This window comes from Suncus etruscus, chromosome 2 (genome assembly GCF_024139225.1).
Source record: "Suncus etruscus isolate mSunEtr1 chromosome 2, mSunEtr1.pri.cur, whole genome shotgun sequence".
NCBI classification, from domain to species: Eukaryota; Metazoa; Chordata; class Mammalia; order Eulipotyphla; family Soricidae; genus Suncus; species Suncus etruscus.
The window spans coordinates 136,235,066-136,247,609 of record NC_064849.1 but is presented as its reverse complement, the minus strand read 5'-3'; the positions used below and the strand labels follow the sequence as shown (position 1 = coordinate 136,247,609).

The 12,544-nt window shown below is 38.0% G+C and overlaps 1 protein-coding gene across 2 annotated transcripts in view; it reads right to left on the bottom strand.

Moving 5' to 3' along the window:
- The window catches only part of CMYA5 (cardiomyopathy associated 5), a 707,985-nt gene that overhangs the window by 580,891 nt on the left and 114,550 nt on the right, over positions 1-12,544 (bottom strand). The window contains exons 10-13 of one of the 2 annotated variants that reach the window (XM_049766034.1): positions 11,015-11,148; positions 9,530-9,629; positions 6,895-7,068; positions 915-1,207 (exon numbers count right to left, since the gene is read on the bottom strand). In XM_049766034.1, coding sequence (XP_049621991.1) covers positions 961-1,207; positions 6,895-7,068; positions 9,530-9,629; positions 11,015-11,148 — 655 coding nt within the window. In that variant the 3' untranslated portion in view covers positions 915-960. Of the gene's footprint in view, positions 1-364; positions 1,208-6,894; positions 7,069-9,529; positions 9,630-11,014; positions 11,149-12,544 lie in introns of those variants that run through there. The other variant, XM_049766033.1, reaches the window with a different exon arrangement.

Sequence of the window (12,544 nt, the reverse complement as noted above, 5' to 3'; positions counted from 1 at the left end):
TAGTTGGGCTTCAAAATCAATGTCTGTAAAACTCTCACATAAAAATTAGTAGTGGGGCCGGAGAGATAGCACAGCGGTAGAGTGTTTGCCTTGCACACAGCAGACCCAGGATTGATGGTGGTTTGAATCCCAGCATCCTACATGGTACCCCGAGCCTGCCAGGAGTGATTTCTTAGTACAGAGCCAAGAGTAACCCCTAAGTGCCGCCGGGTGTGGCCCAAAAACCAAAAAAAAAAAAAAAAAAAAAAAAAAGAGTAGTGGCACAACTCTCTGAAATTTAATGTTCATTTATTCCACAATTTGTCCTGATCTAGAGATGCCAAGCTGGTTGGTAAATTACTAAATAATAAAATCACATCATATGTTTTGTTTTAAAGACTCTAACCATTTATTTAACAAAATGGAAATTTCTAGTATCTAGCGTCTTTCTACATTTAAAATTATAGGGAAAAGAGACTCCAGTATTACAGTATGTATTATTACAAAAGAGTTCATTATCAATTTAGAATAGTTTACATGCTTTCTCTAGTGATTAAGATTCATCATCCTTTAGTGAAGTCAGGTGACATTTTTCTTGTGGAAAAAGTCGGTTTCTTGTCAGAGGAGATGATTGTCCACATAATCTTCCCTTCACTCTAGCCCTGTCCATTGAGGATTTCTTTTACCAATAACACAGATGGAAGACCATTTCTCTATTTTGATTCCCAAGCCAGTCATACATTCTCTTAATTTCAGGAAGAGCAAAACTAAAGACAGTGGGTATTTTCTCCATCTTCTTTACTCACACACTGCTTTAGGAAGTCCATCTTCTTAGTGGTTTTGCTCATGTGCTGACCACTGTGAATGTAGCTATCACTAATGCAAATGTGTGGGAGATGAGCTTGGTACATTATTCCAAGGAAAGAACCACAGACCCTTGAACATTTGAACTATTGCTTTGGCAAACTTGAAGGTTGATGTTCACTTGTGCCTTGCAGAATCCGGAGGCTCTATCCCAAGGTGCAAAGTACATTTTCCAGGCTTCTCGAGGGCAAAAGCAGGGTGTACCCCCTCATTAAACCTGTGTCTAATGATAAAGAGCATCTGTCCACTTTCAGCATTTATGAAAACCAGCCTCTGATTAATGTAGTCCAGCAGAATCCCCACTCTGGTGGGGTGCTCAGTCACATGAACATTGCTCATGATGCCACTGTAGAAAAATGTGTATCTGTAAGGAAACAGAATGAGAACTTTGAAACCTGGAAAATCTTGAAGGGACATAAGAAAGAGAATCACTGATAAATTTTTTCAATTATTAACTGCAATCTACACACAAAAATGAGTTATGATAATGTTGTCCCAAATATTTTAATCAGATCTCTCCCAGATGCAAAGAAAGCACAGTTCATCCCAATAGATGAGCATTTTGAAAACTTTTGCTCCTTGCTACACTAGAAGGCAGTCCCAGAATAACCAACATATGCTTGCCTTGTGATTTCTCTCAACATTCTATGCCTTTCCCAGCTGCCCACATGTTTTAACTACCGCGTTCATGGCATGTCATTATTTTTAATAAAATTCCTGTGAGGTGGCTGTGTATTTTTAAAAGTATCACAGTACTGCCTTTATAAAATGTATTCATGTTATAAAAAAAACAGTTAAAATTTAGAAATAGCTTACATAAGGACTCTTTTGAAGCTTAGTAAGTATTGTTATTTTGCCTGATTCCATCTTTCTTATCAGTGCCCTTGATCCCAAACCAACTCTCCTTTTTTGCCTTCTTGATGTTTACAGAAGTTTTACAGCCAAAGGAAGCTACCTTGGATTTCTCTCCTCATTTCAAATAAATTCAACAAGTTGTCATTGACCACACTCGCATATCTAGCACTAATCTCAGAGAAGTGAAGGGTAATATATAGTCTTTGCTCTGCAGGAACCCATATATATTCTACTGGGCAGGAATAAAAGGATATTTATGACTTAAAGATTCACTGTGGCTGAGACTCCAGATCAACTCATAGATAGTCCAGGTACTTATTAAATATATTTCAAGGACCTATTTGGTTGGTCTATAAAAGATTCAGGGTCAGGCTGGAAAGAATAAATGATTGGTATAAACAACTGTGTTGCTCTATGCTCTATGCAGAAAAGAACTAAGTTTGAAATTTTTCTCCTGAAAGCCTTAGAAATGGAAGGTAAGTTGCTGAAAACAGAATAATGGATGAAATTAAAGATGAAAAAGAAGTAATGAAGGAAAGAACTATGGGACATTGGTGGTGGGAATGTAGCACTGGTGCTGGGGGGTGTCCTCTAATATGACTGAAACACAACCACAATCAGGTTTGTAACCAAGGTGTTTAAATAACACTTATTATTTAAAAAAAAAAAAAAAAGAACTATGGATACATGAAGATAAGAAGGGCAAGAGCACAGTGATACAATGACAAACTGAGGTTTAAGAACTGGGTAAGTAGGGGCTGGAGTGGTGGTGCAGCGGTAAGTGTTTGCCTTGCACGTGGCTGACCTAGGATGTACCACGGTTCAATCCCCCAGCATCCCATATGTTCCCCAAGCCAGGAGCAATTTCTGAGTGCAGGAGTAACCCCTGAGAGTCACAAAGTGTGGCCCAAAACAAACAAAACAAAACAAAACAAAACAAAGAACTGGGTAAGTGACTTTGTTATGAAAACAAGACCAAGGAACTTTAAGACCTGTGATGTCAGCATCAAAATGCCCAGATGCCAGAATATTGTATATTTAGGGAAGGGTAACTTGGCCACTTTATCAGTAGAAGGATCCATGTGAAAGGGCAGAGGATCAAGGAGAAAAAAAAATAGTCAAGAATATACGAGAATAAAAGGCCTTTTTCAATAACTTGCTAAAGAAAACTACGTAAGAACATTGTCAAGTTCTGGGGACTTCAAGAACAAAGGTTGCAGGTGGAAATAATGGAGAATAGTGGCACAAAATGGCATGCTTACAGAAAGTGTTGGAAGCAAAAGAAGTGTTCAAGGATAGGTAGGAGACACCAGGAAGAAAGTAATCCAAACAATGAGGGCAGAAGCAATAGAGAGATAGCTGGAAATGGCTGTATGTTTTGGATTAAAAAAAATAAAACCCATCTGACAAGCTTGGGGAGTTATAGGAATGATTGCAGCTATGACAGGGATGTCAGAGACCAGCACATTAGCTACTAGCCACATGTGACTATAAGTTTAATTACAACTTAAAAATATTTAAAATCCACTGTTTTTGTTCCAGGAACCACATTTCAATTTCTTAATAGTTATGTGTGACACAACCTTGTCCATTTTCACAGAATGTTCTATTTCAAAGAAATGGTCTAGAGGGTTCTAAATGCCTAACGGAACCATTTTTCTGTCTTTGCTGGGATGCCCCTGGTGTCAACAGGCCTAATCCATTTTCTTCCAGAGCCAAACTCCACTGTGGAGATCAAGGAAATATATTTCTTAACAACTTTTCAACAGTTCCACAGGGTCAGGATTCACACAGCCCTGCCTTCCTTCATTTCCCACTGAGCACTTTAATTTTCTCTTGTCATTCTCAGTCCTTAAACAAGGCTTCTGCCCAGAAGCCCGACTCCCTGTTCAGCTTTCACCTACCCCTCCTTCATAGTGCCAGATCCAGTTGAATAGAAATGATCCAGATGTCTGGCTTTTGACGTCTCCATAATCCTAGAACTACATGTACCTCACCCCATAGTTAACCCCCAACCTAGACTCAGGCCCTTTTCTGACCTACCAGTAGCTATTTACCCTCTAGATTAGTCACATTCTCTCTGGGGTCCCCTCTTCTTTATGGCTCCACCTGAGTGATGACATCACTTTAGATATTTGTGGGCTTTTGAGTAGGAAATAAGGGACATAATGAAAATGATTTCTTATAAATATTTGTCAGTTATGACACATAGGGTATCTTGGTGGAGGCTGGAAACATGTCCATTGACTGTTAAAACTGATAGAAGTAATGAAGCCTTGAAACAGGGCAGAAAAATGTGGAACAGACAAGAAAAATATTCAGTTGATTCTTTCTCCTTAGACTCTTTATTTCTCTTTTATGGCAATTTAAAACTTGGGTGCTATGCAAGTAGAGTAAAAAACATTGCAAATACACAACTGGCTGCCATAGCTATTCTCTTAACATCCTCAGGGTCAGAGCCTGCAGAGTCTACGTGATCATGAAAGAGTCAAAAATAAAATTTTAAATATGTTGAACAAAATATTTGACTCTTCTACAGTCTAAAAAAATATGTAACTGGGGTTAGTGTTGGGAACCCAACTGGGGTTAGTGTAAGAACCCAAGTTCTTAAGAATTCCAGTGTCTAAAGAAGTTTTCATGAAATCAATCGATCATGACTATGCTTTTTCTTGAACATGTATCTCATTTGTCTCTATGTTTCTTTGCTTGCCTATTTTCACTCTGGAAACATGTTTTCTCTCAAATATGTACCCCTCATCCTGCTAAATAAATAGCAACAAAAACTTTTTTGCTTAACCTTTTTTCTCCTGAAATTCTTTTCTGTGAGAGAAAGAAGATGAACCTACAATGTCTGTACTGAGGATAGAGTTGACTAGATCTAAAACAAGCACTGGTGGCTGAGGTGTTTTGAGCAGAAAGTTGTAAACACTTTTTCTCAAGTCTACTTCCTTCGCTCCCTTCTTTACTTATCCAGAGCAATACTCTAAATTCCCACTTCAAGAGGAGGCTGGATTCCTGATAGGAGAGGCACCAGAATGCACTGAAAAGACTGTGCTAGGAACTCAAGGATGGACTCAAAATTAATTCTTTTCCTCAAGGAAAATCCCATTAACACCTGCTTGTGTGAAGAATATGGGACAAAGGTAGTTATGGAAAATATCCAGACTTAACCTTCCACCCCAAAAATTAACTCCCAGGCTTTCCACTCTGGGAAGGAAGACTGTGGGCTTTTCTGAGAACATATTTTTCTTTCCCTGCCTTTACTTCCTGAATAAACTTGTTTTACTTGAAAAAAATCAATACATATACAACTTTGGAACCATGCTGTTTAAATAAAATAAATAAAAACATAAAAATGTCAATACATCTTTCCATCTTTAAATTAGATAAGTTCCGGTCTGAGTAATTTTATAAACTCTGGACAAAGGCTGGGTCCTTGACTGTTGCACAGTCAATATCAACTCATTATCATTGTTCTTACTTGATTAATGTGACTTTAATTAGGTCTTAGAAATGGTGTCTTTGTGAGACAGGTTAGAGATTCAAACTCCGTCACATGAGTTACAGGGGGAAATGTGCAACTAAAGCAACATAAAATCCAATTGTGGGCCTTTTTCTGGGAACCTGCAAACTCTGAGGGCTTCCTGTTTAAAACAGTACATTTGAATAAATTGAATAACATTGGTTTAAAATTTTACAATTACAAGTCTCTTCCTGTACCAACACATGCTACCTTGCAATCTCCAGAGATAAAAGATTGGGTAGCATGCAGGGATCAAATGAGGTATGTTTAAAGGGTTAACCAGCTTGTGCTGTGCAACCAAAACAGAGCTAGTCAAGGATGAAGCCAGGACTAAAATTGAGTCTCTGGTTCCCAGTATTGTGCTCTTTATATTAGAATATACAGTAAATTCAGATCACATCGTACTTGCTTTAGTTCTTTGAGATTAACACAGGTTAATGCTTTTATTTCAAATGATAATATCTCTTTATTTGTTAAGCATTTTGAATTTTGAACAAGATTACAGATGGGTAGTTTCTTTTTAATGTTTTACACACATTAACCAGTCATGATACAAATAATATAGAACAGCATTTAGCAAACTTTTTCTGAAAATGGTCACACTGAATATCTTAGACTTTCAGATGATTTAGTCCTAGCTGCAACTAGCTAGTTTAGCCATTGAGTCAAACTATAGCTATAAATATTTATATTATTATTTATTTATAAAAACAGGTACATTTGGGTTACACTTGGCTTTCCCTGATTAAACATATACACACACAATGAAAATTCTTTTAGCATCATCTTCCTGAGATGGATATAGAAAAAATGGGTGATTAATATTACTGTAAAAGATTTGTAATCCACTTTGGTCAAAATAAAAATTTTTTTAAAAATGGGAGATGCATGGCCTGCAAGCCATTTCATCCTTATTCCTTGGTAATGAGCTTGCTGGAAAACACATATCATTCTCTGCTTCTCCAGGGTCCTGCTCTACTGGATGGAAAAGCTGAATGGCCCAAAACTGAGAGGGTACAAGTCTATTGACTAATAGAATTTAACCCAGGAAAAGTTCTGATCCTTGGGTATGAACCACATTCTCTAAAGTTGACTTTCTTAGCAATCTTGATAATAGTCTAGTTTTCATATACTTAACTTTTTATTTTAGTTTATTAAAATAATTTTTGGTTTTGGGCCATACCCAGTAATGCTCAGGGATTACTCCTGGCTCTGCACTCAGAAATTACTAATCCTGGAAGGCTTGTGGTATCATATGGAATGCCAGGATAAACCCTGTTTGGTATGTGCAAGGCAAGTGATCTACCTGTTGTGCTATCACACCAGTGCCCTTTAATTTATTTTTTAGTAGGTACAGAAGTTGGGCAGGGAATAAGAAGCTATTTATGGGCCCGGAGAGATAGCACAGCGGCGTTTGCCTTGCAAGCAGCCGATCCAGGACCAAAGGTGGTTGGTTCGAATCCCGGTGTCCCACATGGTCCCCCGTGCCTGCCAGGAGCTATTTCTGAGCAGACAGCCAGGAGTAACCCCTGAGCACCAGGGGGTGTGCCCCCCCAAAAAAGAAGCTATTTATTAGGCTCTATAGAGTCCTACAATTCCTCACATTTTTTTATTGTGAGGGGAGTTGGGATGGAGAAGTGGTGGGAGTGGGAATGCAGGAAGATTTGCCTTACCTTTGTGGCTCAGAACAGTGCATGTACCACGAAGTCTCCCCTTGACCTAGGGCTCCGGCCTGAACAGCTGAGCTGGAGCAGATGCCAAATCGATATGCTGGACACTCTGTGACAGTGATTTCCCAGTAATGCTGGCCACAAGCAGGCAGCTCCTCACCCAGCACAGATGGGGCTCTGCCGGCAGAATTTATCATAGGTTAAACTACACAAATGAATCATCAGTCTTTATCTCATCAAAAACAATACTTCTCAATTTATACACAGGTTTATGGACAATTCTATCCTTAGAAAATGCTAGAATTTTCTCATTACATCTTCACTCTTCACCTGATCACAGAATTTCCCAAACTCTCACTGTGTACTTGATATAAGTCTACTGCCACACACAATGTCTACATACTGCCCATTATATCACTTGAAAGAATGGGAATCCAGGAAATAACTAGAATAATGTTAGGACCATAAAAAAGAGAGAGAGAAAGTATAAGAGTAGCAAGTATGCAGTTCTAGAGGCCTTGATTTGCAAAGTTTTCTTCCATAAGTCACAAAAAAAGAGAAAGAAATATTCAAAACTTTCCTTTAAATATGAATTGTAGAGTCTGACTTTTGGGGGCTTAGAGACCCAATGAGGTACGTTTCTGGAATGGTAAGATAGTTAATAAAGCCAAAGCAAGTCATAGTGTAGAACTAAGCAGGTCTGGTGATGGTGCTTTGCAAACTATGGTCAACAGTCTTCAGCACTCTGGCCTCTCTGGATTATAGAAGATGTACTGTGGGAATGTTGAAAGGTCCATTTTTGTCTGACCTTCGTTATTTTTATAACAGACACCATGAAATTCACCAGAACACTTTCAACTGACCTTGTTTGCACAAATTGCTCAATTTTGCTTTGAAAAGGCTGAGACAGCAAGGAAGCATTTTTAATTTAGGAAGCATTAATATTCAGTCAGCACCCTCTCCCTCTCCCCTCTAGCAGATGAAAAGATGATTAATGCAAGGAAATGCATTGCACTGTTTCATCCTTTCTCAACATCCTCATTTCTGAGTGTGCCTACTGACAGACTTTTCCAGAGTCAAACTTGCTGCCTGATATTGACAAGCTACTTTTTAGACACATCATAAAAATCTATATAAAATGCATTTCAGTGATGATAAGATTATGAATGAACTTTTTGCCAAATTCCAGTCTGAATATTTCTGTTTTTTTCTTTGTCCAAAGGGTCCTCTCAAACAGTGCTCAGGGGTCACCAAGTTCCACTCAACCAAATGACTCATGAGTCAGTGCTAGGGCCCAAAAATTCAGTGCTGTTAAGACCCTGCCATACAAGGAATCACCAGGACCAGGACAAACCCCAGTGGTACTTGGGGCTTCTAGTGATACACTCAGCAGTGTCCAAGAGAACAAATCTGGGTCAGAACATATGCCAGGCATTCACCTAAAACCTTATACTTATCTCTTCATACTCTCTTGTCTGAATATTTGAGAAATAAAATTAAAAAAGGCAGAAAAGTCCAATATATTTTATAAATTTTCCCCACCCCCTTTAGTATCTACATTTAGCATCTATGATGTTCTAGACCTCATGTTTGATTCTGCAAATATGAAACAAACAGACACACAGCTACCTCTCAGAACGATTCAAGACAGAGTGGTTGACAAAAAAAAAACAACTCACACTGCTCAGACCTTATTATAGGCATAGTCCAATTGTTTGAGCCCAGAGAAAGTCTGGCCATTTCTAGGATCAGAGATGGACAGGAGAGGACTAACCTGAGAGGAAAACAGGCTAAGTTGTGAGGATAGCTGATTGCCTCTATATTTTACGTAAGTATCTGGTGACAGCCCCTGCAGGGTGACCACTAACAATCATATTTATTCCACATGAGTGAAAATAATTTTTTTTTGGTTTTTGGGGTCACACCCGGCAATGCTCAGGGGTTACTGCTGGCTCCACACTCAGAAATCGCTCCTGGTAGGCTCGGGGACAATATGAGATGCTGGGATTTGAACCACTGTCCTCCTGCATGGAAGGCAATTGCCCTACCTCCATGCTATTTCTAAGGCCCCAAATAAATAATTTTTAAAGTATAACACAAAGACTATCAAGTACTTTCTCCTATTTCATCATTTTGTCCCCCTCCCCCACATTTCAGGGGGAAAAAATCACAAGCAAAGTCAAATAAACTACAGAGCAGGCTCCATTACATGCCTTCAACATTTGGATCATCTTTACTTTAATGCTTCTTTCTTTGTGGGAAGTTCTGGGGAGAGGAGCAAGATTCTGAAGTCCTATATGTGTCTAGAAATACAACAAATTTTCAGGAGGCGGGGAACAAATTGAAAAGAATAGTAGAAATAGTAGAAATAACCTGGACTCTTCTTTTTTATTATTACTATTGGGCCAAAGATAATGCCTTATAACCATCTGTGCTTATATTTTCAATAAAAATATTGACAATTTCTCCAAGTTATGAACTATCTGTCACTTCCTTACTTCCACCCCTGTACTGAAGCAAACCAAACTGAGTATGCACACATTTATGACAGGTATCAAACATACTCAACAAAACAAGACTATGCTCAGGTGAAGTCACATGGGAATGACACATACCCAAAAGACCCTCTTCTACTTACTCTGTCAACCGTCTCCTTTCAGCAAAGCTGATCACAGTCCCATTTGAAGAAATCTGCAGAGCAGGATGAGCTGTTTCTCTCAATAAGAGAAATCGAGTGCCTATTGTGGTTGAGAAAATAGGATTACAACATTTCCACACTGTTTCTAGCCAAGCTTCAAATATCAGACTTTAGCTTCCTTTCTCCTGACTCCCAAATGTCCTGCTCAGAGTTTTCAGATCCACAAAAAAAAAATCTCATCCATGATAGATACTATGAGTGCTAGTGGTTGCTGGCCACCAGGACTTCATGTACAAGAGCTCATTTCATTATGCAAAGCTTATTCCCTGTATAGGAAACTAGTTAGAAATGCAGACTCTTGGGTCTCACACTCACATGGAATTAAAATCCATATTTTAACAAACTCCTCAAGAGACTCACATGCACAATAAAGTCTGAAAATGCTTTGGTTTAATCTAAAGGAGGGATTTAGCAGTGGAAGGGCAGGCACCATACAGGCTGTAGCAAAAACATTTCTAGGCAGACAGCCCTCAGGTCTTCTCTCTGTAAATTTCAGAAATCAGTTATTTATAAAAAACATTGACAATATTTTCTGATTATGCAAATCATGTAGCTCAGGATTCTCAATCTTTGGACCATCTTTGGATGAGATAATAAAATGATTGTTTTTCCTTGATTCTTTGCACAATAATTGAGACCATCCAAACATTTCCAGTTGGTGTTATTGCTTGCCGTATTTTCTCTGAAATGCCATGGAACAGTTTTACTATCTCCTGGAGTTACTAATTCAGCAACACTAATTGGCACAACTATGTGGTAGGCAAAAAATATAAAAGTATGTGTTTGTTCACAGGGTAATAAAACAAAATATCCCTACTACTGCCCAATCACAATGTAAACATATGTGCTCACACACATGTACACACATGCCTACATATCAAGCATAATGTAAGCCAAACAAGAATAATCTGTGAATATTAAAAACTCTTTGAAACACCTCTCTAGGTAAGTTACATAAGCACTTCAAGTAATGGGGAGGGTATTAGTATTTTTTTTTTTTTTTGGTTTTTGGGCCACACCCAGCGGCACTCAGGGGTTACTCCTGGCTATCTGCTCAGAAATAGCTCCTGGCAGGCACGGGGGACCATATGGGATGCCGGGATTCGAATCGACCATCTTAGGTCCTGGGTCAGCTGCTTGCAAGGCAAATGCTGCTATTTCTCCGGCCCCGAGGGTATAAGTATTTTATAAGCACCATGATCAACAGTACTTCTGTTCAGGTGGCTATCATTAACTACAGATGATAACTTCCAGATCAGAATTTTTTATCTTTGACCAATCTGGGGTTCTTATGCCCCTTTGTTTCTCTATGCTACCCTGAAATATTGGTAGGTTGGGGGCTAACCAGAGTTGCCGATTAGGATATTCTCTCTGGTGATAGAAGAGGAATGCTTAAAAATAGTTCTATTCGAAAGGAGAAATTACCTTTGGTGGAAACAAGAACAGCTTCACTCTGTTCACTTGTCCCAAATGTATTTATGGCTCTCACGTAGAAAAAGTAATTATCATTGGGTTGGAGATTAACTTTCAGCTGTAGTCCTCTAATTCCAGAAAATGATCTAAATACAAAGGGAAATATTATAGTTTAAATATAATTCCATATGCTAAATATAATCCATATGCTAAATTACTCATCATATTTCAATCATTGATCAATTTAGAGGGAAAGTCACTTTCAGATAAAGATGATGTTAAAACAACCTATAACATAAAAAACTCAAATTATCTTATTAACAGATATGAGTTGTGGAAAATTTAAGGTGAGAGAAAATTCTGTACATAACTGTCCTGCCAAAGTCACCAGACATATAGAAAAATGATGATTTCTAAATAAGACAATATCTTTGAAAGCAAATATAATACTGGGAAGAAAAACATCATTCTAAGTGACAAAAAAAACCCACCAAAAATTGCCATCCATTAATAGTAAAGCTATCCATTAATAGTATACTAAAGGAAAGTGCTAATAGTGATATCAATGGGCAGTGATTTGCCAAGTTCATTGTGACCCCAATCATTCAACTTGGTAAATTTGAAGATATAGTTTTGTGAACCTGTCAAAGACTCGGGATAATTTTGTGCTACCTTTGTATTCTCTTTCATTATGATACCAGGGATAGAGTATTTATGAAACTAAAGGATATAAGTGTTTCTTCGTTTACTTTCCTCTAGGAGAGGCTTTAGAGAGTTACCAGCTAGACTACCTATAAGTAAAAGAATCTTAACCAGAGTAGCAAGGATCTAGGGTCCTTTTACTAGGCAAGGCAAAGTGAACAGTGCTCAGTGAAGACAAAAAGAGAATAGCATTAGGTTCATGTACAGAAATATAGATTGGATTGTTTTTACTATCTGTTTACTTTATTTTTGTTTTTACTGAGCCTGTTTTGTTACTGACTGATATACCATTTTTCCCCTTGTTGTTTCTAATTCTATTGACAGCTTGGTGTCTACCTTAAAGAATAACACAGAGAATTGGAAAAAAGGAAAGTATGGTTGGTTTACAAAACTAATTATTTTACAAAGCAGAAAATCTGAAAATAGCTGCGATACCCTATGTCTGAAAGAACATAAAATCCCAGCATGTACCTCAGAAGGAAGGAGGAGTGAGGAACATCAGGGACCTGTTTGTAATATATGCTGTTTAGACTCTGTGTCCCATAAAGGTCAGTGTAAAATTCAAATGTTATTGGCTGTTATTTCGAGTCTACCACTTGAACTGGACCATGGAGAGCACTATCTTTAGAGACACTGAAAGGATATTGATGAAACTAAGCCGCATGTTCATTGGCAACTAATTATTAGTTACTTAAGGAGAAAATATGTCCTATCATTGAGAATGTAATACACCACTAATATCTAGAATATTATGCTGGGACAGATGTATTGCTTATCTTATTTAAATTGATGACCTAGAAGATATTAAAATAAACATTAATTATAAAAGTTAATGTCTCA